Genomic DNA, 25182 nt, shown 5'->3' with positions numbered 1-25182 from the left:
TGACACCTAACTTTGTGGACCCTGGACAGATCATACTAGGTACAGACTACCTAGTGACCAATGCCAGCAATGTCACTACCCACCTTAGTATGGCAATTGTAGCTTTCTCCTGGGGAGGGGTAAGTGGCCAAAAGAAAGTTGTGGTTAGTTCAGACCCCCCCAGTTGAATGTTTGTTGGGCAATGATTTGGAGTCATCACTATGGTCAGAAGTGGAGCAGAGGGCTCACATGGAAATGTTAGGCTTGCCAGCACATGTGCTTGCTGTGACTAGGTCACAGGCCAGAAGATGCCCCACTGAACAGTTGCTGGATCCTGGAACAATGGACCAGACACCTTCCAAGAAGAAGAGCAGTAGGGTTAAGGCATTGCCTTCCCCCTTGCCCCAGGTTGAGGATCAAGTCTCAGAGGAGGCTGACCTCAAAGAGATGAGGGAGACTGAGCCTAAAGAACTTGAACCTGATAAGGTTGAGTTTCTGGGTTCAGGGGGACCCTCCAGAGAAGACCTGGGGAAGGCACAGTTAGACTGCCCTTCTCTTGAACCCCTCAGAGAGCAGGCTGCTGCTGAGGCTGCAGGGAACGCCACCGGTACCCACAAGGTATACTGGGATGATGGACTCCTGTACTCTGAAGCAAGAGACCCCAAACCTGGTGCAACCAGGAGGCTGGTCATCCCCTTGTCACAGAGAAGTTTCCTTCTTACCTTGGCCCATGAGATTCCCCTTGCAGGACACTTAGGCCAGACAAAGACTTGGGACGGGCTTGTCTCACACTTTCACTGGCCTAACATGAATGAAGATACCAAGGAGTTTTGTCGCTCCTGTGTCACTTGCCAAGCCAGTGGTAAGTCAGGTGGCACAACAAAGGCCCCCCTTATACCAATGCCTTTGGTGGGGGTACCCTTTGAAAGAGTGGGGATTGACATTGTTGGTCCAATGGAACCCCAGACAGCATCAGGGCACAAGTTTATACTGGTGGTGGTGGACCATGCCACCAGGTATCCTGAAGCTATTCCCCTTAGGACCACTACAGCACCTGTTGTGGCAAGAGCCCTAGTTGGAGTGTTCTCCAGAGTGGGCTTCCCTAAGGAGCTTGTCTCTGACAGAGGTGCAAACTTCATGTCAGGACATCTGACTGCTATGAGGAAGGAATGTGGTGTCAACTACAAGTTCACTACACCCTATCATCCACAATGCAATGGGCTTGTTGAACAACAAGCCCCTAACAGGACCCTAAAAGGGATGATTCATGGACTACCTGCAAAGCTCGGGCGTAGATGGGATGTCCTGATACCCTGCCTTTTGTTTGCTTATAGAGAAGTCCCACAGAAGGGGGTTGGCTACAGCCCTTTTGAACTTTTGTATGGACATCCTGTAAGAGGACCCCTGTGTTTGGCGAAGGAAGGATGGAAGAAACCTCTCAAAAAGCCTGCAACCAACATAGTGGACTATGTACTTGGTCTCCGCTCCAGGATGGCTGAGTATATGGAAAAGGCTTCTAAAAACCTTGAGGCAAGCCAAGAACTCCAAAAAGCTTGGCATGACCAAAAGGCTGTCCTGACTGTGTACAAGCCTGGACAGAAGGTGTGGGTGTTGGAGCCAGTGGCCCCAGCAGCACTCAAAGACAAATGGTCTGGGCCCCACACAATCATTGAGCAAAAGGGAGAGGTCACCTTCCTGGTGGACCTTGGAACTCCCAGGAGCCCCCTCAGGGTGCTCCATGTGAATAGGCTCAAGGCATATGTCGACAGGAAGGACATGAGCTTGCTCATGGCCACAGATGAGGGACAGGAGGAGGAGAGTGACCCTCTCCCAGACCTGCTCACTCAGAACCCTGATGATGGGTCAGTAGATGGTGTTGTCTTTTGTGGCAGCCTCTCTGAGCATCAGCAAAAGGATTGCAAACAAGTTCTTCAATCCTATAGACATATGTTCTCTCTGACACCCAGTCAAACCAATTGGTGTACCCATGAGGTTGACACTGGTGACAGTCTGCCAGTCAAGAGTAAAATCTACAGACAGCCTGATCATGTCAGAGACTGCATCAAGACAGAGGTGCAGAAAATGTTGGAGCTGGGAGTCATTGAGCCCTCCGATAGCCCTTGGGCTAGTCCAGTAGTTCTAGTGCCAAAGCCTCACACCCAGGGTGGTAAGAAAGAGATGAGGTTTTGCGTAGACTACAGAGGCCTCAATGCAGTCACTAAGACTGATGCCCACCCAACACCAAGGGCAGATGAGCTGATAGATAGATTGGCTTCTGCCAACTACTTAAGTACATTTGACCTGACAGCTGGGTATTGGCAAATCAGGTTAGCTGAGGATGCCAAGCCCAAGACAGCATTTTCTACCCCTGGTGGGCATTATCAGTTTGTGGTAATGCCCTTTGGTTTGAAAAATGCACCTGTCACCTTCCAAAGGCTGGTGAATCAAGTTCTCACTGGGCTGGATGACTTCTGTGCAGCATATCTTGATGATATAGCTGTCTTTAGTTCCACCTGGGAGGATCACCTGGTCCACCTGAGGAAAGTGTTAGAGGCACTGCAAGCAGCAGGTCTCACTATCAAGGCCACAAAGTGCCAGATAGGGCAGACACAGGCTGTATACCTGGGCCACCTTGTAGGTGGAGGCCAGGTTCAGCCACTGGAGAGCAAGATACAGTCCATCAAGGACTGGGCTCCTCCAACCACCCAGACTCAGGTTCAAGCTTTCTTGGGCCTGACTGGTTATTTCAGGAAATTTGTCAGAAAGTATGGATCAATTGTGACTCCACTTAATGACCTGACAAGTAAAAAGATGCCAAAGAAAGTTCAGTGGACAGCAGGCTGTCAAAAAGCATTCGATGACCTAAAGCAGGCCATGTGCACAGCACCTATCCTAAAGAGTCCAGACTACTCCAAACCATTAATTGTCCAAACAGATGCTTCTGAGTTGGGTGTGGGAGCTGTTCTATCTCAGCTGAAGTTTGATGGTCATGACCAGCCCATTGCTTTTATTAGCAGAAGGCTGACCCCCAGAGAGAAAAATTGGTCAGCTATTGAGAGGGAGGCCATTGCTGTGGTTTGGGCCCTGAAGAAACTGGGGCCATACTTGTTTGGCACTCATTTCAAGAGTCAGACCGACCATAAGCCCCTCTTGTGGCTAAATCAGATGAAGGGTGAAAACCCCAACTGCTTAGGTGGTCCATTTCCCTACAGGGGATGGATTTTACAGTGGAGCATAGACCTGGCACTGATCATGGCAATGCAGATGGGCTCTCAAGGTATTTCCACTTAGAGCAAGAAGACTCACCTGGTCAAGGTTAGTTTATTGTCCCAAAGTTTGGGGGGGGGGGGGGGGGGTCATGTAGGAGAGTAGGGTCTGCAATCCTATGATCACCTCAGATTTTTGCTTTTTGCTTCACTGGTTTACGAATTCCCTGGCTGTGGGCCTGCTAATCAGACCCACAGCCTAGCTGTTCTCTCACTAAATTGACACGTGTACCTTAGGTGCATTTACCAATTGGTACTGGGCCACCTTATCAGACCCTGTAACTCAGGGCATAGGTGTACCCAGGGCCTACCAGGGGCTGCAGCATGTATTATGCCACCCCTGGCTGGCCATCTAAATCTGACACAACTGGCTGCACGACAGCTGGGGCAAAGTGGTGTAATCACCCTTTGCTGTAGATATAGTATACCTATATCTAACCCTAAAATGGACACATGTATTCCTACCAGTCACTCCTATGGCAGGCCTTAACAATCCTGAAGGCAGAGTGCTTTGAATTATGTGAGATGGTGCTCTGGCATGAGCTGAGCCCGTCTGCAGCTTGCGGAACCAAGTCCTAATAGCTGTTCTATGATAACGCGTACCATATACTCTTAAGTGCATTATAATCCTCGCGGTTATTTGCTATCTTTATCAAAACATGTCTAGAGCTTGGACAAAGGGTTTCCTGTCAGGGGCGGTGCTCGCACCATCCCAGACAGGGTTTTGTGTATCCTAGGTAGGCAAAGCTGAATAGGAAGGCACACGGTGCTCACTATGCATCTGCCGGCTTGAACCAGTTCCAGGGGCACACCAGCCCCTGAGCTGGGGAAAGTCCGGCATGGGAGAGGGGTGTAACCACTCCCCTTCCTGGTCCCACCCATGGGCAGGACCTAGTCCCGTACCAGCCCCTTTCTTTAGTATAAAGGTGGGAGCGGAAACCCTTCCAAATTAGATCATCTTTGAATCCTGAAACTACTTTCTACGAAAGGAACTCAAGACTTCTTCCTAAGATTTCTCCCTTGTGACTAAGGAGTAGTCGCCCTGCATCTGCGGGCACCAACTAAGAACACTGCGGTTTCCTGCACGTCCTTCCTCCGGAACCAGACCGACCAGCACGACGAGACCCGGCTTCCCTGGCACCTCTGACCTCTACCTACATCATCAGCCCAGCTGAGATCCGAGGGTGTGACGAGACCTCGAGGGACCGGCCATCTTCAGAACTGCTTGACGCTTATCCAGCACGACCGCCGAGGGATCCTCGAGTGAGTGCTTTGGGGTTTGAGAAGCCCTAACCCTGAGCAGCTCCAGCACCGAAGTCCAGCTCCCCAGCATCTACAAGATCTGCGTGGGGCCCTTCTGCTCTTTGCTGCTCACCGCGATGTCCGGCCACTTGCCTGCTGGCTTGTAGCCCTCTTGACGACGAACAACGACACTTTCATCGCTGGTCTGGTTGCTCCAGACTGGCCCTTGCTCCCCTCCAACAGAGGAGCACCCCGGACCCTCCTGGTCCGCTCCAGACGCCATTTTGAGTCCACCGCGTGGGCTTGCATTTGCCAAGAGTTGTTGCCCCAATCCTGGCTCCAGCGACGTCGACAGCAGATACCTTCGTGGGACAGCTCGCATCTCCATCCTGGTCGCCGACAACGCCTCCTGGTCCGAGAGACTGCAGAGCCCAGCGTCGCCCACTCACCTGGTCGAGGTGACTTCGTCCGGTGCCATCCTTGTGCCCACCTAATCACTGGCTAGTGATTCAGAACTTGGTCCCCTCTGCTTACAGGTATCCTTCATCATCGATCCAGGCTTGGATCACATCGAACTTCATCACTGGTAGCCTGCCAGCAACTTCTTCTTTCAGGCTCCATAGACTGCAACGAGGATTCCCGACGTCTTTTCAGCCCTATGCAGCCGCAGCCCCTGGGCTAGGTAACCTGAGCATTTCGGTGCTCCAGCATAGCTTAACTATCTAAGTGACCAGATCCTTTTTCGTTTCAGCTCTACCTAGTCGGATTCGTCCAATAACACTAACTTTACGAAAATTCGCATCCATAGACTTTGTCCCGCATCCCGCGTGAGAGTGCACACTCTGCACCCGATCTCCCTAGGCCTCCTGCTCGTAATCTGAAGGTTCAGTAGTCCAGTCCTAGCGATCCTAAAGCCTTTGAGACTAGTTACTTACCTGCTAGTATTTCGCATTCCACTTCCAGAGTATATAGTTTTTCGTGCCCCTCGGGCATTTGTGTAAATTGTGCGACTTTCAGAATTTCTATAAGAGCTTTGTATTGTGCTTAGCGCCCTGTCCTCATAAAGAGTCCAGGGCTGTTGTGTTATAATAAATCTCCTTTTATTTTCATAACAACTTGTGTGGTGTCCTTTCACTTGGTGTTCAAGGGGTATATGTGATGGTATAACAGCTGGCTTAACACGCCCTCTAGAGTTTAGCCTAAAGACTGCTCTTGTCCATGCTACTAGGATAGCTGGTCTAAAAGGTTGACTTACAACCAATCACCAAGTAGGGTCGTTTGGAATGATACACAGTGATCACTAGAATAGTGAGCACTACATATCAGGCCAACTTCTCACAATTAACACCAGTGTTCTTTTACGCAGACATTCCTGGCTACGGATTTCAGTGTTCAAACCCGAGGTTCAGAATGCCACACTAAACCAACCCTTTGACCAGGAACATTTATTTGGGCCTACTGCAGATTAATCTTCAGGAGAGATGAAAAAAGATACTGATACTGCCAAGTCAATGGGAGATTTGCAATCGCAAGCTCCCAGAAGTTCCTTTTGTCGCTCCTCTTACAGGGGTGCCTCTAGAGGCTTCAACACTGATAACTCCTCCACCTCCTATAAGAGTCCCACACAGACCTCCTCTACCAGTGGCTACTTCAGAGGAGGCTACAGGGGCAATAACAGCAAAGGTAGAGGCAAAACTACCAACCAATACTCGCACTGCCTCCACCTCCAAACAATGACTTCCCGCCACTCCCCCCCGGACCATTATACTCCGGTCGGGGGAAGATTGATACAGTTCCTACCTGTCTGGAACACCATTACCTCGGACAGGTGGGTGAGGCAAATCATCCAGTCTGGTTATTGCCTGGAGCTCACTTAAACTCCCCCAAACATACCACCCAAACAGCATCCAATGTCAACAAAGCATTTAACGTTTCTAAAACAATAGGTGCTTTCCCTCCTACAAAAACATGCAATAGAATCAGTTCCCCTGCACCATCAAAACACAGGGGTTTAATCACTCTATTTTCTGATTCCAAAGAAGGATAGAACCCTGAGACCCATTTTGGACCTTAGACCATTAAACCTAAACATACAACCAGACCATTTTCATATGGTCACTCCTGAACAGGTCCTTCCTCTACTCAAACAAGGCGATTTCCTTGCCACTTTAGATCTCAAGGACGCCTACTTCCATATTCCCATTCACCCTGCTCACAGGAAATATCTTCGATTTGTAGTGTACGATCAGCATTACCAGTTCAAGGTTCTCCCATTCGGAATCACTACAGCGCCCAGAGTATTCACAAAATGTCTGGCAGTGGTAGCAGCCCACTTAAGAAGACAACAAATTCCCATACTTGGACGACTGGCTCATAAAAGCCAAGTCGCATACCCAGTTTGCAAATAACACACACACCACAATCCAACTACTTCACAACTTAGAGTTTACAATAAACCTCCAACCGTCCCACATCCAACAATATCTAGGTGCCACAATAGACACCTCAAAAAGCCTTGCATATCCAGCCAGGATAACCAGTATGCAGGCCCTTATAACAAAATTCGAACCGCAGCACTCACTTCTTCTCAGTCACGTCAGTGGAACCAAGCTCAAGGTCAGCGTACAGTTCTGGTGTTGGTGGACGGCGGCACACATCGCTCTCTGCAGTGCTAGAATACCCAAAACCTTTCCAAAGGGCGACCGTTCCTAGAGCCAGTTCCACAAATCGTGTTAACAGCTGACGCATCGCTCACCGGCTGAGGAGCTCATCTACTACATCACACCATACAAGGCAAATGGACACCTCAGCAAAAGCATCTCCACATCAATCATTTGGAGCTCCTGGCAATCATTCTGGCATTAAAATCATTCCAGAAACACGTATCAGGTAAAGCTGTCTGAGTCAGGACTGACAATATAACCGCAATATATTATCTAAAAAAAAACAAGCGGGGACGCACACTCTTCAGCTCTCTCAACTAGCACAGAGCATATGGAGATGGGAGATTCCTCAAACCTATTCCTTTTAGTCCAACATCTTCCAGGAATCAGATTGCAAATCTGTTAAGTCATCAGGCACAACAAAAAAAGTGGGAACCTCATCCACAAGTCCTTCAATCGTTTTTCAATCGTTTTTCCAAATGTGGGGCATCCAGAGAGAGATCTCTTTGTCACACATTCAAGCACAAAATGGCCAAGCTTCGCCGACAGATATCGACACCCATTATCCAAAGGCAATGTGGTACGGATGAATTGGTTAGGCAGATTTGCGTACTCTTTTCCGCCTCTCCCACTCATTCCATTAGTGGTACGCAAGCTGCAACAACAGTCACTAACACTGATCCTAGTTGCTCCAACATGGGCCAGACAGCCATGGTACATAACATTGCTGGAACTATCAGTAGTCCCGCACCAAAAACGACATCTCTCCCCACAACTCTTAATACAGAACCATGGAGAGAACCTAACACTCATAGCAGCTTACCTGCAAAATAGACAACATTTGTCATTGTTCAGGGTACCTGCCATTAAAGCATTATGGAAGGTCTCAAAAGAATAATTCCTCCCAGGGTACGACCCTCTCCTGTGTGGAATCTAAACTTCGTCCTCACTAGGTTAATGGGTCTTCCATTCGAACCTCTACATAAATGTGAGCTACAATTTCTTACATGGAAAGTCGCTTTTCTTGTGGCTATCACATTTCTCAGAAGAGTCAGTGGGCTACAGGCACTAACTATTCAAGAACCATTTTTACAACTCCATCATAACAAAGTGGTTCTCAGAACAAATCCCAAATTCCTTCCTAAAGTTATTTCTCCCTTCCATCTCAACCAATCTGTAGAGTTGCCACTCTTCTTCTCCCAACCACAAACAGTAGCAGAAAGAGCTCTTCATACACTAGATGTAAAAAGAGCATGTCTTTACTATATTAACATATCAAAACTTTTTCGCAAAAAAAACTGCTTTTTGTTTCCTTTTCACCACCACATAAAGGCAATCTCATTCCAAAGTCTAGAATTGCAAGGTGGATTGTAAAATGTATTCAAATTTGCTATCACAAAGCAAAACGTACACTTTCTATTCCCCCTAATGCCCATTCTACTCGCAAAATAGGGGCTTCCGTGGCATTTTTAGGAAACATTCCCTTAGATGATATCTGCAAAGCAGCTACATGGTCTACACCACACACATTCACAAAACACTATTGTGTACATGTGCAAACAAAACAACAAGCTACTGTGGGCCAGGCTGTACTCAAAACACTATTTCAGACTTCTGCAACAGATACTGGTGGTTGCCGCTAAGGGACTCTACTGTTATGCACTCTACGCATAGTGTGTGATCTGCAGCTTATATGCCTCAAACAGAAAATGCTTCTTACCAGTATGCATCTGTTTTTGGCATTGAGAGCTGCAGATTCACAGACGCCCACCCACCTCCCCAGCTACCTTTATCTGTTCCAGTATTATCTTAATTAGATACAACATACATGAACATCTTTCTGTTTCTGTAAAAACTCCATCATTTCCCTTCTTGGCGAAAAAACAATCTGAGGATGGAGTCGATGCCCTGCACACTATTGTCCAGAGGAGGAGTCGCCTATCTCGTGACTTCCAAAGACTTGTTCCAAGGCAATAACAAACTGCAAACATCTGGGCCCAACACCAGGTGGCGATCTATGCCTATTGTGTGAATCTGCAGCTCTACATGCCAAGAATGATGCATACTGGTAAGTAGCATTTTCCTTACAGGAAGACAGACTTTAATTCACTTTGATAATTGCCGCAAAAATCATGCACGGTCTTTAAAGGCCTTTGACTTGTACTTTCCTTGTGTGTTGCTCGACATAGTTTGCTCTTTTTAACCCGATAAGTGTTAAAACATATTTTTAGGTGAGAAGCTAATTTTGTCATTTCTCTTCCTGCACTGCAGGTACCAGTTTATTGAAGAAGCTTTTCTTGGCCAGAAGGTTGTTATTGACACATTGATCAACAAGTTGATGGAAAAGAATAAATACATCAAATTTACTGGGGACCAGATCCAAAACAGGTATATGTGATTTACATTAACATTTTAGATACAAATATTTTGCTTGCAATCTGCACATATACCTTATTTCATGCAATTATTGGTGAGGGGTGATGCCAGAGGTTAGGCTATGAAGGCACGCTACCTAAAGTTTATTCATAAATTTGCTTACAACAGAACATTTCTTGAAATTAAAGTTGGATATGGTGAAAGATGTACAATAAGACAGTGCATATGTTGAACATATGTGCAAAATTATACTAGCAGATTGTGATCTTCAGGAGCAGTTTTGAATAATGTGAGCAAAGGGATTGAACAAATTTCATCTGGAAGAAAGTTCGTGTGGTGGCCTCAGTAACCGGAGTAACATAATCTAGATGTGGCATAAAAAGGATTGGTTGTAGTAATAAAGTGTTCGAGGCATGTGGGCTGCTGATTTCATATCTGTGCATAGATCGCCGCCTAGTGTTGGGTCCGGATGATTGCACATTGTTGTCCTGGAAGAGTCTTCGAAGTATCACGAGATAGGTGGCTCCTCCCCCGGACTACAGTGCGCATGGGCATCCTCAGATTTTTTTTTCCGTCATTCAGTTCGGATGTTCTTTTCTTTACTCAAGTTCGGAAACTTTTCAATAGGCCAAAAGGCATTCGGGGCGTCGGTATTGTTTCGATTGGTGCCAAAATCTTGTTCCAGTTATTCTTAAGCAGGACGTCGAAGAGGGCCGCGTGGCCTTTTCGACAACGGTGACGATCGTCGATGGAACGGAGCCCGTTCAAACGATACCCTCTGTATAACTCTAAATAACAGCACATCGATGTACACCCAGTGTGAAACAAGTGCTTATCACCGGAGCACAATGAAGACAGCTGTCTAGCTTGTGCTCAATTCAGGTCAAAGAAGACGCTTAGACTCCGACGTGCAGCGAGTCAAACTATGTTGAAGCCAGCGCCCGACCCAGTGAATATCTTCGACGCAGAAGACGATGAGGTCGTCGAGACTGAGGATCCAGAACAGATGTCGGATCCCGGCTCGGAGCATGACTCCACCTATTATGAAGACGACGAGGAGAACGTCGAGGATGAAAACGTCATCGAGGTAAGGGACGACGTATCCCCCATCGGAGCCGTCGATGACGACTCAAGCGATGAATCGGGCCCAGCAGGGCCCGAAACAGACACTCAAAGACTTCCAAGGGCTCAGGTCGAGGCATCGCCAGAAGGCCTTAGCCAAGATCTTCAGGAACATTCTATAGCCCCGCGTCAAGGCCCGGCTAAGAATCAATCACATGAGCCATCAGTCCAGTTGCTAAAAACTAAACCGAAAGCCCTCGAGTCAAAATCGAAACCGAAACTGCTGAAATCAGTCTTCGGGTTGAAGAGCTCCAACACATCGGAGTCGACGAACAAAAGAGGTGTCGACGACCCTGCGGGGTCGAAGGTGAAGAGTGTCGAGCCGAAGATCGGTGCGCTAAAGACCACCATCAAATCCAAGCACGTCGAGCCGACGAAGTCAACGTCTACGGACACAGACGCAAACAAAGGACTCGAGTCTCGGAAGCTTCTCGATCCGAAGCATCTGGTCGACAGACCCCAGCTCGTCAAAGGCCTCGAGTCGAAATCCGAAAGCGCCTCGAAGGACCGCGTCGACCTGAAACAAAAAAGCGCTCCTCCGACGCCACAAGCGCCAAAGTCGACGCAAGGACATAATACTGGCAACAAGGCAAAATCAGTCGGGGCTCCATCGACGCTGGCCCCTAAGAAGGTCGGTCTGTCTAAAGACAATGTGCCGCCGATGAAATTCGGTGTGCCCCAGACTGCACGCCCTAAGGCACTCGATCCGAAGACTGCGGTCGAAACGACCAAGAAGGTGTCGTTGGGAAAAAGGACACATCCTCTGGAGGAGGATGTTTTGTATCAGGAGCCCTCGTATGATGACCAGTCAAAGCTTCATATCGACTCCGAATCTGGTCGACTGACTATCTATCAAAGGAAGATAAGGTCCAAACATCCTCTCAAGAAGAATAGGGATTTCTACGTCGCCTGTCCTTTTTGAGACTATAAGGTACCATGGCCAGGGCACTTCTGCAGACTCTCCAACACACACTACTGAGGATATGGGGTATGACAATGATGAACAATATCATTGCCCTGTGGACACGGATCAAGATGACCAGACTCAGGCCTGGACGGACCCTGCTGACCAGGGGGAGACACAGACTATTCCGGATTCTCCCTCTTATCCTGTTAAAACTTCCCCAACGGAAGATACGGCTGCGTTCAACGCGTTAATTGAAAGGGCAGTGCTAAATCATAAAGTGGACATGCACGCTGACCCAGTTTAGGAGGACTTCCTATTCGACACTTTCTCCACTTCTGAGAAATCTGTTAAAACTTTACCAATGCTAAAAGGTGTCCTTAAACACGCTGGGGACATTTTCAAAGAAACCACTAGAGCAAGGGTTATCAACCCCAGGATTGAAAGAAAATACAGACCGGCGCCTGTGGACCCTACATATATTAGGGGACGGTTGCCATTGGACTTGCTGGTGGTCTCAAATGCTCGTAAGCGGGCCAACTCGCAAAACTACGGGTGATGCTCCTCCTCCAGACAAGGAATCGAAAGTATTGGAGGCTTCAGGGAAAAGGGTGGCTGCTCAAGCAGCTAATATCTGGAGAATTTCCAATACACAGGCCCTATTAGCCAGGTAGGATAGGGCGCATTATGACACCTTAGAGCAACTGCTTCAACATTTGCCTGAGGCCTACAAAGAAGGTGCAGAAATGCTCATCCAAGAAGGGAAGCTCATAACAAACGCATCCATCGAATGCGAGCTAGACGCAGCAGACACTGCAGCCAGGGCCTTCAACACAAGTGTCATGCTCAGGAGACATGCTTGGTTGCGAATCTCTGGATTCAAACCTGAAATTCAGACCACATTACTAAATCAGCCTGTGAACCCTGATTTTTTATTTGGTCCTGATGTGGACACAATCTTAGAAAAGATAAAAAAAAGACACGGAGACAGCCAAGTCTATGGGTGCCCTGCAGTCCCAACAGTTCAGGGGTGGTTCCTTTCGTCGCTCCAGTAACAGAGGAGCCACGCAAGGCCAGGCATCACAACAAAGTACATACAATAAAGGAAGCATGCAGACCACCTATAATAAAAACAATAGAGGTGGATCCCGTGGAAACAGCAGCAAAGGCAGAGGACGAGGGAACAACAACACCAGGTCCTCCGCCAAAAATAAACAGTGGCGTCTTGTCACTGCCCCCGGACCATGTAACGCCGGTCGGGGGGAGATTACAACAGTTCCTGCCAGTCTGGGAGAGCATCACCACAGACAGGTGTGTGAGGCAACTTATTCAATACGGCTATTGTCTAGAGCTCACTTCCACTCCACCCAACATACCCCCAAGACACCGTCCTATGTCCGCAGAGCACATAGACTTATTGCAGCAAGAAGTTATCAGCATGCTGCAAAAGGGGGCCATAGAACTCGTCCCCGTACAAGAACAAGGTATACTCTCTGTACTTCTTAATACCCAAAAAGGACGGGTCTCTCAGGCCAATACTGGACCTCAGGCCCCTGACCCAATACATCTTGTCAGAACATTTTCACATGCTCACCTTACAACAGGTTCTGCCGTTGCTTACTCAGGGAGACTTCCTGGCAACGCTAGACCTAAAGGACGCATACTTCCACATACCAATACATCCTGCACACAGGAAGTATCTCAGGTTTACCTTACAAAATCAACATTACCAGCTCAAGGTACTACCTTTCGGGGTGACAACAGCCCCCAGGGTGTTTACCAAGTGTCTGGCAACGGTAGCGGCGCACTTAAGAAGAAACCATGTCCACGTCTATCCATATCTGGACGACTGGCTTATCCAAGCAAAGTCAGTCCAGCAATGTGCCAGCCACATGTCTCACACTATTCACCTCCTCCACAGCCTCGGATTCTCATTAAACTACCCAAAGTCCCATCTCCAAACCGCCCACGTACAACAGTACCTGGGGACAACTATAGACACTCTGGAAGCAAGGGCACAGCCAAACTCAGCAAGAATCAACAGCATTCAATTACTGATTCAGAAATTCAGACCCCAACACTCGCTCCCAGCGAGGGTGTTTATGCAGTTGATAGGCATGATGGCCTCCTGCATATTCATAGTCCCTCACGCGAGACTACACATGCGTCCGCTTCAGGAGTGCTTAGCACAGCAGTGGAACCAGGCTCAGGGACAATTAAAAGACCTAGTGTTGGTGACCGGTCGAGCATATCACTCTCTGCATTGGTGGAACCCACAAAACCTTTGCAGGGGACGACTGTTCCAGGAGCCTGTGCCACAAATAGTGCTGACAACGGACACATCTCTCCTGGGCTCGGGAGCGCATGTCCTCCATTACACAGTGCAGGGGCTAATGATGACACAGCAAAGGAAGATGCATATCAACATGTTGGAACTGATGGCAATCTTTATGGCAATGAAAGCGTTCAAGGTGCATTTGTGCAACAAAGTCGTGTTGATCCGGACGTACAACATGACTGCCATGTACTACATACAGAAGCAGGGAGGGACACACTCTCCGCAGTTGTCACACCTAGCGCAAAGCATGTGGAAGTGGGCCATTCAAAGGAACATATTCCTCATGGTGGAACACCTCCCAGGCAAAGACAACCCGATGGCGGATCTGCTAAGCAGACACAGCCACCAGATGCACGAGTGGGAGATACATCCCTCAGTTCTGCACCCGTACTTCCAGCAGTGGGGTCACCCAGAGATAGACCTGTTCGCCACAAGGGAAAACGCAAAATGCCAAAACTTCGCCGCCAGGTTTCCACATCCGCAATCTCAGCGCAATGCGATATGGATTAACTGGTCAGGCAAGTTTGCGTACGATTTTCCCCCAGCCCCGCACATACCACTAGTGGCACGCAAACTGCGACAACACTCCATGACACTCATCCTAGTTGCTCCAATGTGGGCGAGGCAACCATGGTACACCACGTTCCTAGAACTTTCCGTGGTGCCTCATCAAAGGCTGCGCCTAACTCCCAGTCTTTTAACGCAGAGCCATGGAGACATTCAGCACCCAGATCCGCAACAGTTGAACCTTGGGATCTGGCTCCTGAGGTCATAGAGTTTGGTTACCTTAACCTGCCTCCTGACTGTATGGATATTATCAAGGAGGCAAGAAGACCTACAACCAGAGCATGCTATGCGGCGAAGTGGAAACGATTTGTCATCTATTGTACTAATAACGACATAAATTCCGCTAGATGCATCCGCTCAAAACATCAAATGTTACCTGTTACCTTTACATAGATGCAATCTAGCCTACAGCTCCATACGCATACATTTGGCTGCGGTGGCAGCTTATCTTCAGAACAAGCAACACCTTTCACTCTTCAGAGTTCCTGCTATTAAAGCTTTTATGGAGGGACTCAAACGAGTGATTCCTCCAAGACACCCACCTTTACCTGCCTGGAACCTCAACTTGGTTCTAACCAGACTAATGGGCCCACCTTTCGAACCTCTACACTGGTGTGAGATTCAATTCCTAACATGGAAGGTGGCTTTCTTACTTAGGAGAGTTAGTGAGCTACAGGCCCTAACAATTCAGGAACCCTTCATACAAATTCATGCAAATAGGGTGGTGCTGCGTACAAACCCTAAATTTATGCCGAAGGTGGTCTCTTAGGAGTAAAATTATGAAAGTAGATAGGATTGGATACTGTTTGCATTGAGATGGCTGAAATAGCCAGAGGAAGTGATGATATGGGCAAGAGTTGTGTAGAATGAGAAGATAAGGGCCCATGGATGAGCCGTGTGTGACCCTAGCAACGATGTAGGAGTGGAGAGTGAGCACCAATAGACTTAAAGATTAATAAGAAATACATTGAGAATGAGTTACGGGTAGATCAACTGATCCCAAGGTTGGTGAGGAATAGCTAGTATGGTGTGGTAATTGGCAGCATCTGATGAACATCTAGCCACAGATTCCTTACATCTGATTTTCCCAGGTGTCACACTGGCTCTGGAAGATTTTTCTAAAACAATACCCCTCCCCGCTGGTGGATTGCGTCGTCGGCTGCGCCTGAAGTTATGTCTGCGCCACCGATACAGTCACCACCTCGGCGCACTGACGTCTGTTCTTTTCTTTCCTTGCCAGTTAAGGGCTGATTCGTGAAGAGCGCTACCCTCTGTTGCTTTCTGACAGAATTTCTCAACTTTTTGTTGACCCCTTTTTTCCTAGTGTGTCAGATGTTATGCCCTCTAGGTAGACTTCAGGGTTTAAACCGTACTGCACCGGCCACCATGCAGTGTCGCTGACGGACCGGCATTTGCATGTGGTCTCTGGAGCGCTACCACAACTCACTCTTGCTCCGAAGGCTTTGAGGGAGCGGTCCCTAAAGCTGTTTGCAGTTATAGGAAACAAGGGAACCCGAAGGTAGTACACTAGGGACTTTGGGCGTTTAACTTATTACAAAAACAGTGGACCCTGGTAGTTTGGGGGATCAGGGTAAGAATAGACACAAACTGGAATAGTAATTTATTTGGCGATGCACACAATCGGAAAGTAATGTCAAGGGGTCACAGCCCGTGACCTACAGTGAACAAGACAAAACAACAAGTATAGGAAAGAGCGAGCAAATCAGTCTGTATACTTATAATCAGTGAACAGACTTGATTGTAGTTTGAGTGACCATTGTACATAGCATTCACAAAGGACATAAATACTATTCCAGTTTGTGTCTATTCTTACCCTGATCCCTAAAGCTGTTTGCGGCCTGTTTGGTGACGCTATGCCCAACTCCTCAGATGTCTCTGTGCCAGTCGAGAGGAAGGTCCTGAAACCGCTACAGGAGTCCCAAGTCCTCTTCGTCCCACTTATGATCCTTGTTACACTCTGGTATGAAGCACAAGAAGTCGAAGTCGGCCTACGCAATAGAAGAAACTCGGCGCTCAAGGCCTTGTTCTCCAGAACCTGCACAGGAGTTGGCTCAGCTTAAGAGTTTTATGAGGCCATGCGCTTCATTTTTGAGTGGCCTGACCACTCTGTGCCTCGTGGGAGGTCAAAGGGGGATCATTGGCTTGCAAACAACCCCCTTGGGATCCGGACCGGCACTTGTCATGCCACTGTGACCTTCCTGTATGCCGGTCCTAATGCTCCTGGCACCAGACCACTTCTCATCCCTGATGACACGGAGCCATTACCGTGTACACTGATGTTGATTCCGGCGCCGACAGGGCCCATTGGTCCTATAATCGGAGTGATCAGTGGACCTTTATAATACCAGCAGAATACCAGCAGAATGACCAAGACATGGACTGGTATGAGGAGTAGGTGATACCTCTCCAAACTGGCATGGTTTCTCCTCCTACCATGGGTACGGAAGAGGGTGCATCTTATGCAATCTTGGTGAACAGGATGGCTGAGGTCCTTTAACTTAAACTACCCTCAGTGGAAGTCAAGACTACCATCTTGATGAAGGTGCTACAGCCGGGTGGTTACTCTTCAGGACCCATGCTCCCATTCAACAAAACCCTCCTCGTCCCAGGTCGAAGCCCAGAACCGCCGCCCCTTGTCTGCCTCAGCCGCCCCTCGTCTGCCTCAGCCGCCCCTCGTCTGCCTCAGCCGCCCCTCGTCTGCCTCAGCCGCCCCTCGTCTGCCTCAGCCGCCCCTCGTCTGCCTCAGCCGCCCCTTGTCTGCCTCAGCCGCCCCTCGTCTGCCTCAGCCGCCCCTCGTCTGCCTCAGCCGCCCCTCGTCTGCCTCAGCCGCCCCTCGTCTGCCTCAGCCGCCCCTCGTCTGCCTCAGCCGCCCCTCGTCTGCCTCAGCCGCCCCTCGTCTGCCTCAGCCGCCCCTCGTCTGCCTCAGCCGCCCCTCGTCTGCCTCAGCCGCCCCTCGTCCGCCCCTCGTCCGCCTCAGCCGCCCCTCGTCCGCCTCAGCCGCCTCTCGTCCGCCTCAGCCGCCCCTCGTCCGCCTCAGCCGCCCCTCGTTCGCCTCAGCCGCCCCTCGTCCGCCTCAGCCGCCCCTCGTCCGCCTCAGCCGCCCCTCGTCCCGCCTCAGCCGCCCCTCGTCCCCCCTCAGCCGCCCCTCGTCCCGCTTCAGCCGCCCCTCGTCCCGCCTCAGCCGCCCCTCGTCCCGCCTCAGCCGCCCCTCGTCCCGCCTCAGCCGCCCCTCGTCCCCCCTCAGCATCCCCTCGTCCCCCCTCAGCATCCCCTCGTCCCCCCTCAGCTTCCCCTCGTCCCCCCTCAGCTTCCCCTCGTCCCCCCTCAGCTTCCCCTCGTCCCCCCTCAGCTTCCCCTCGTCCCCCCTCAGCTTCCCCTCGTCCCCCCTCAGCTTCCCCTCGTCCCCCCTCAGCTTCCCCTCGTCCCCCTCAGCTTCCCCTCGTCCCCCCTCAGCTTCCCCTCGTCCCCCCTTCAGCTTCCCCTCGTCCCCCATCAGCTTCCCCTCGTCCCCCCATCAGCTTCCCCCGTCCCCCCTCAGCTTCCCCCGTCCCCCCTCAGCTTCCCCCCGTCCCCCCTCAGCTTCCCCTCGTCCCCCCTCAGCTTCCCCTCGTCCCCCCTTCAGCTTCCCCTCGTCCCCCCTTCAGCTTCCCCTCGTCCCCCCTTCAGCTTCCCCTCGTCCCCCCTTCAGCTTCCCCTCGTCCCCCCCCCTTCAGCTTCCCCTCGTCCCCCCCCTTCAGCTTCCCCTCGTCCCCCCCCTTCAGCTTCCCCTCGTCCCCCCTTCAGCTTCCCCTCGTCCCCCCTTCAGCTTCCCCTCGTCCCCCCTTCAGCTGCCCCTCATCCCCCCTTCAGCTTCCCCTCGTCCCCCTTCAGCTTCCCCCCGTCCCCCTTCAGCTTCCCCTCGTCCCCCTTCAGCTTCCCCTCGTCCCCCCTCCAGCTGCCCCTCGTCCCCCCTCCAGCTGCCCCTCATCCCCCCTCCAGCTGCCCCTCGTCCCCCCTCCAGCTGCCCCTCGTCCCCCCTCCAGCTGCCCCTCGTCCCCAGTGTGCCTTTTGCTCCTTTCGTGGCTATGGAAGGGGCTTTCAACTGCGCCAACCCTATCCCAGACACAGAGCAAGGTCCACAACTCCTGCGCTGACCGGGGTGCAGTACGTTCAGAAGGTCCAACCAGTCACCCCTCCCTCCCCGTCACCCGCCTAACCCCCACAAGGAGCCTCAGTCTCCAAACCCTCCTAGTTTTGCTCTTTCAAATCATAGGCGTCCAGTTGGTGGCAGGATCAGCCACCACTGGCAAAATATCACATCAGACAGGTGGGTCCCCCAGATCATCCCAAGGGACTATTCCCTCCCCTTCTTTTTTTAAAAAAACCTTTATTTTAGCATTCAATAAAAATACAAGCATGGGCCTACAACTGCGGGGGCCTGGCCGCTAAACAAATTAAGACGCCGATATCACAGTGCGACACAAATCATAAGCCGACAACCCGGAGGTCCGGCAGCGATTCAGGATAAAACTTGTATTAGAATGCACAACTGGGTTTCAGGATGAGACAGAGGTTTCATTTTATATTATATAAGAGAGGATCAGGTGCCATACAATCAAACAGAAGAATGCGGGGGACAGAGTAAGAGACAGGATATGCATGTAATAGACACTATAATGGAGCATTGGCGCCAAAGCATATAGATTGGTACAAACGAACACACAATATACATTCCATGTTGCGCCAGTTCTCGGGGCCTGCCCACCCAGAATCAGGATATCATAAAAGCTTAAGCACTAAATACAAGCACACGATAGGAATCCGAATGATTCATAGCTATACTGATCCTTTAAGGAAAGACAGAGAAGAAAAAGAAAGGCCATAGAAAATAAAAAAGGCAAAATAGAAAAAAAAAACGTCCAGCCCCCCACCCTGCACCCCAGCAAATGGCTACAGCCTAACCCCACTAGCAGCGTGCCTGTCACCCCTAATAACTAAAGCCCTAAAGGTAGGAAAAAAGAATGGTGGAGGGCATATCCATTTGGGCTCCCAGCCCCTTAAGTCCCCCCGCCAGAAACAGCTACCCCTATCACTAAAAGACAAACTTATGACAACGCTATAGAAGAAATTAGAGGGTACCGTGAGACACCGTCTAGCCTCTTAGATCCATCAGTTGCAGGTCAAACACTTGTGAAAGCCACTCCAACCTTCCCGATCCAGTCGATCTTAACCTTGGCCCTTGCGAACAAGAACACGAACCCCCCCAGCGAGACCCAAAGGCACACTAAGAAGTAATAAAGGAGAAGAGAGTCATCAAGGATCAATCCATGGCGACTCGCAGGCAGTGAGTCCACAGGAGATGTAGAGACGCAGAAGGACTCTCTCTCCTAGATGAACAGTCCCAATGTATCCTGCACAGGAGTCTTAGTCACGAAGAAAGGAGAAGATGACCACAAAATGAATGGAAAGTCACAAACAAAATTCTCCGGGAGGGGAACGTCATTCGATATCTCCAAAGCCGATAGTGGTGGAAGGTTCGGCAATACCATGACATCCTCGGGAACACCATCCCCCAGAGCACCATCCGATGGTTCCAATACTTGTTTCCTCACGGAGTTCTCGCTCGGAGTCAAAATGGCTGCGGTTGGAATGGCTGCAGATTCCTGTTCCAACAGTAAGGCTGGGTCCGGTTTCACCAGGAGCATCTCAGATAGGCGCGTGTCCAATTTGCTCAACAAGATATCCACATGTGAGTGAAACGCCCACATTTCTGCCAGTATTGACCTCAGCGATGGCTCATACACCGTCCGATCCATAGTCTCATGCCCGACCTCAAACACAATCACCTCCCCGGGTGAATCTGGCTTCGTCGGGGGGCGGGGGGACAAACAGGATCACGAACGTGCAGATGCGGAGGGTGACCGGTCTTGATTCGCAGCCATGGTCCATCCGGTTAAGGCCGCAGGCCAAAGACCCCGAACTACCGGACCCCGGCGTGCCCAATACCGAGTCCTCGCAGGGGTGTGGAGTTTATTAAAATATCTACTTGTCCATGGGGCAAGTTGCTTCATAAATCTACTTGTTCTTTAACAAAATCCACTTGTCCCTTTGGTGCCATTTGGTTCGGTGACAAATTATGGCAACAATCTCATTATTTAAGAGCTTAAATCGCCTCTCTTATTCTGCCAGTGCTCATACCATAGTGGTTCTTGAATGCTGGCAATCCCTTTATGTTGCCACGTTTCTGCAGATCTACATACTGGGACTGAAGGTAGTGGTAAGCAATGGTTCCAGTGTTGGAATGCCCTTTAAGTCTGTGCAAATCTACTAACTTGCATGTTTTAAGGGTTTTCAACAACTTTTCTCTAATCTTTTCCAATACTGAGAAATGTTAGAAATGTACTCCTGACAATGGCAGACGTAAACCTTCTTCCAGAGTTGGGAAAAAAGTGGTTGATGGGAAAATTACCTTGCAAACACTCGGGTTTTCGCATGATCAAATCTACACATGCATATTTGTTCATGATAAACTGCAGTTCACAAATATTTTCCAGGAGTACATTTCTAGCCCTACTTCTATAAATTCCTGTAAATTCACGAAAGCCATATAGCTGCACTTGATGCAAGGACATTTACCAAGGGTGCACTTTGAGACTTTCTTTAATAATAGGGCCCCTAATTTGGTCTGGCGTTAACCACAACCTTTTGTGTTTATTAAAATTCTCTCTCCCTCTCTCTGTATCGGCTGGCTTCACTGTGAGTGACGGCATTAAGCTCTTTCACACGGAGTATATTGGCACATAAAGTAGTTTTGTTCAGTGGCAGTAACTAATGTGGCAGTGTGTGCTTTTTTAGACCAATGTTTTTTTTGCTTTTGCCAATGTTTGTTATAATGGTGAGGGCCCGGCAGTTCTCACATCAAGAAGGCTTTTCAAAAACCATGCCAAAACAAGTCACGTATTGGCAAAATTAAAAAGCTGACACTAATTTCAGACCTACTGGCTTTGCCAATGCTTGTTTATTTTTATGTTTCTCATAATCTTATTGAAACTGGTTACACTGATTTTCCAATATGAATATTTTTGCGAAATACTAACATGCATCAACACATTTTACTAAATGATGCTGCAAAGAAACGGTACCTGAAATTTCACAGTAGTTTAGCAAAATGTTTTTTTTTCTTCTTTCATTTTTTAGGAACATTTTATATTGAAAGCAAAGTCATTAATCTTGCTCTCAAGCTTCTGCAAATATTTGCATCTAATCAGAGAGCATTCTGGGAGCATTATGCGTAGCCTCATATTGCTAAACTTTGAAACCGTGAGTACACATTTTTATACTGTAACTACTGTCAGTAGTGCAGTCAGAACTTACATTTACTTAGAACGCTCACCCTAATAATAAAGGCTTTCAATTAATTAACCATAAATATAAGTTTGAACAGCATTAACATAGGCACACAAATAACTTGACTTAACATAGGCACACAAATAATAACTTGAGGCTGTGCCCTTCCCTGGCCCTTAATGTTCTACTGCAAACTGGCAGCCAAAGGGTTTGTGCTGCATGGGGTTGGGCCTACTTGTCCCAAGGACAAAATGCACATTAAAACTTGTTGCCCTTGACCCCACACAATATGTCCTGGGCGTCGGGCTATAGGAATTCCACATCCCTGCCGCGGGACGGGCACCCCCACCCGCAGCCAGCAGCAAGCAGAATCACTCCTCCGTCGATGCTGAGCAATAGAAACGATCGCCGCCAAATTCGGGCTTAAACAAAGCCTCCACTCCGGTTGACCGGACCCAGCCTGGTTCTCCTGGCCGATGTTGTTGCACTGCAGCCCGGCTGTGAAAGTACTCGAGGCCCCGGCTTCGCTGCTGGAGTAGGCCGCAAACTTCAACTCGATGGAACTTCGTCAAACAAGCTGATAAAAGTTTCCGGATTTCACATTCGGAGTGCGGAACAGTACGCCCAGTCTCTGTGTGCATGAAAAGTCAGGATAAAGTACAGGATATCACGGCGGGTTACGGAGGTCGGCGGAGCCGGGAGCCTAAGCAGCCATCTTGTTTGCTGACGAAGCTCCTCCTCATTCCCTCCCCTTCTTGAACACACCTCCCTCTATGCCCCCATTCTACAACCTGATGATGAAGGATCATTTAATTGTGCTGCAGGAGGAAGTCATGACCCTTGGCCAAAGGAGCAATAGAGAGGGTTCCAGTGCCAGAAGTAGGTCTTGGTGGTTATTCTCACTACTTTTTGCCCCAAAAAAGGGCAATGGTCTTCATCCTACCCTAGCCCTTTGAGCCTTCAGACAGGAGAGATGCAGCAAAGTTCTTCATTCGATGTGGCTTGGACACAGCCGACTTGCTGGGCAGAGCGATTTCCACAACAGTGGCTTTTGGATGCCACGCCTGCATAAGAACATCTTGCCCCTCGTCCGCCTCTGCCGCCCCTCGTCCGCCTCTGCCGCCCCTCGTCCGCCTCTGCCGCCCCTCGTCCGCCTCTGCCGCCCCTCGTCCGCCTCTGCCGCCCCTCGTCCGCCTCTGCCGCCCCTCGTCCGCCTCTGCCGCCCCTCGTCCGCCTCTGCCGCCCCTCGTCCGCCTCTGCCGCCCCTCGTCCGCCTCTGCCGCCCCTCGTCCGCCTCTGCCGCCCCTCGTCCGCCTCTGCCGCCCCTCGTCCGCCTCTGCCGCCCCTCGTCCGCCTCTGCCGCCCCTCGTCCGCCTCTGCCGCCCCTCGTCCGCCTCTGCCGCCCCTCGTCCGCCTCTGCCGCCCCTCGTCCGCCTCTGCCGCCCCTCGTCCGCCTCTGCCGCCCCTCGTCCGCCTCTGCCGCCCCTCGTCCGCCTCTGCCGCCCCTCGTCCGCCTCTGCCGCCCCTCGTCCGCCTCTGCCGCCCCTCGTCCGCCTCTGCCGCCCCTCGTCCGCCTCTGCCGCCCCTCGTCCGCCTCTGCCGCCCCTCGTCCGCCTCTGCCGCCCCTCGTCCGCCTCTGCCGCCCCTCGTCCGCCTCAGCCGCCCCTCGTCCCCCTCAGCCGCCCCTTGTCCCCCTCAGCTTCCCCTCGTCCCCCCTCCGCTTCCCCTCGTCCCCCCTCCGAGCCCTCAACTACTTCCTCAAAAAGGAGATATTCAAGATGCTCACGTTAGCTCAGGTCCTGTCTGCCCTGGACCTGGGAGACTGGATGGTAGCTTTGGACTTGAAGCACACCTATTTTCGCATCCCCGTACTTCTAGCCTATCAACGCATCAGTTTACAGTAGATCACGAGCACTTTCAGTTTACCGTGCTCCCCATTAATTTTACTAGTGCCCGCCCAGGTGTTCACCAGGTGATAGCAATGGTCGTAGATCCTCTGCTGAGATCAGGGGTGCTATTCTTTCCAAATCTACCCAGGCTGCTGTTTCCCACCTCCAGACTATGGCGAATCACCTGCATTCTCTGTGGTTCACTATCAACGTGCTCTAGTCACACTTTACTCCCTCACAGACACTCCCTTTAATCTGAGCTGTATTAGACACAGTGCAGTTTCGGACCTATCCACCTGAGCGGCGAGTCAAGGATATTCAGGCTGTGATATCGATGTTTCAGTCTCTATTCTGGATTTCAGTTAGCATCACTGAGGCTGCTGCTCCTCATTGCCTCCTGCATCCCACTAGTAACACATGCCAGATTGCATATGTGGGCTCTGCAGTGGAACCTGAAGTTCTAGTGGGTGCTGCATCAGGGTTATATACCTAATAGGGTCCAGATCTTGGCGGGAACTGTGGTTGATGACGGACCCGCAATTGGATCAGAGGTAGACCCTTTGCCAACCAGATGTCACAGTATTGACTCATGCGTCACTCCTGGGATAGGACGACTACTTAGGAGAGGTGGAGATCAGAGGCCTCTGGTCTCTGAGGCCCGGCGTCTCTGGACATGACTGGAACTGCAGGGCATTTCCCTGGTGGTTCAACACCTGGCAGGTTCCCTGAAGTTCAGGGCATCCAGAGGTGGCACACGGTTTCTTTCAGTGGTGGGGAGAGCCTTGGTTAGATGCACAATGTCAATTTTCAAGGCGGCTCTTGATCAGAGACTTTTTTAGTCTCCAGTGGAGTTAAGGCCTCCTGTACACCTTTCCGCTGATACCATCCTCCCCAGAGTTCTCAAGGTCCTGAACAACTGGGCCCAAGTCATCTGTGTGGTTCCCGATTGGGCACAAAGTTTAGTATCCAGAGCATCTTCAAATGAGCATCGATCCTCCAATCCGGTTGCCCCTTCGGAAGGATCTTCTGTCACAGCAGCAGGGGAGGGTCCTCCAACCGGACCTGTCAACTCTACGCCTTGTTGCGTGGAGATTTAGCAGCGACAGTTGACAGCTTTCGACGAGCCTCCTGGAGTGTGCAATGTTATCTTGGCAGCCAGGCAGCCCTCCGCCAAGATGGTATACACCTGCCGATGGAACAAATTTGGATCATATTCTACAGAAAAGTCTACTTTTTCTGCTTCCCTTTTTGATGTGTTTATTGTTATTTTGACCCTTGCCCAGCAGGGCTCTTCTCTGGGCACCCTGAAAGCTTTTGTCAGCCTTCCTGAGGCTGCCAGACCAACCCTCTTTATTTAATTCTCACATTGTACATAGACTCTGTAAAGGCCTTGTTCATCTGTTTCCACCAGCCCCTTCGTTACGCCTCCGTGGGAGTTTCATTGGGTTCTCACCTTCCTTATGTGTGCTAGGCAGCGCATGGTCCCCTT

General features: G+C 50.2%; 1 protein-coding gene across 1 annotated transcript in view; it reads left to right on the top strand.

Moving 5' to 3' along the window:
• Positions 1–25182, top strand: part of TRIM24 (tripartite motif containing 24) — a 1193545-nt gene that overhangs the window by 247509 nt on the left and 920854 nt on the right. Inside the window, exon 5 of the mRNA XM_086952962.1 lies at positions 9422–9538. Coding sequence (XP_086809088.1) covers positions 9422–9538 — 117 coding nt within the window. The remainder of the gene's footprint in view (positions 1–9421; positions 9539–25182) is intronic.

The sequence above is a fragment of the Lissotriton vulgaris genome, chromosome 1_2 (assembly GCF_964263255.1).
Source record: "Lissotriton vulgaris chromosome 1_2, aLisVul1.2, whole genome shotgun sequence".
Lineage (NCBI taxonomy): Eukaryota > Metazoa > Chordata > Amphibia > Caudata > Salamandridae > Lissotriton > Lissotriton vulgaris.
The sequence above is the reverse complement of the archived record's forward strand: the minus strand, read 5'-3'. Positions and strand labels throughout refer to the sequence as shown.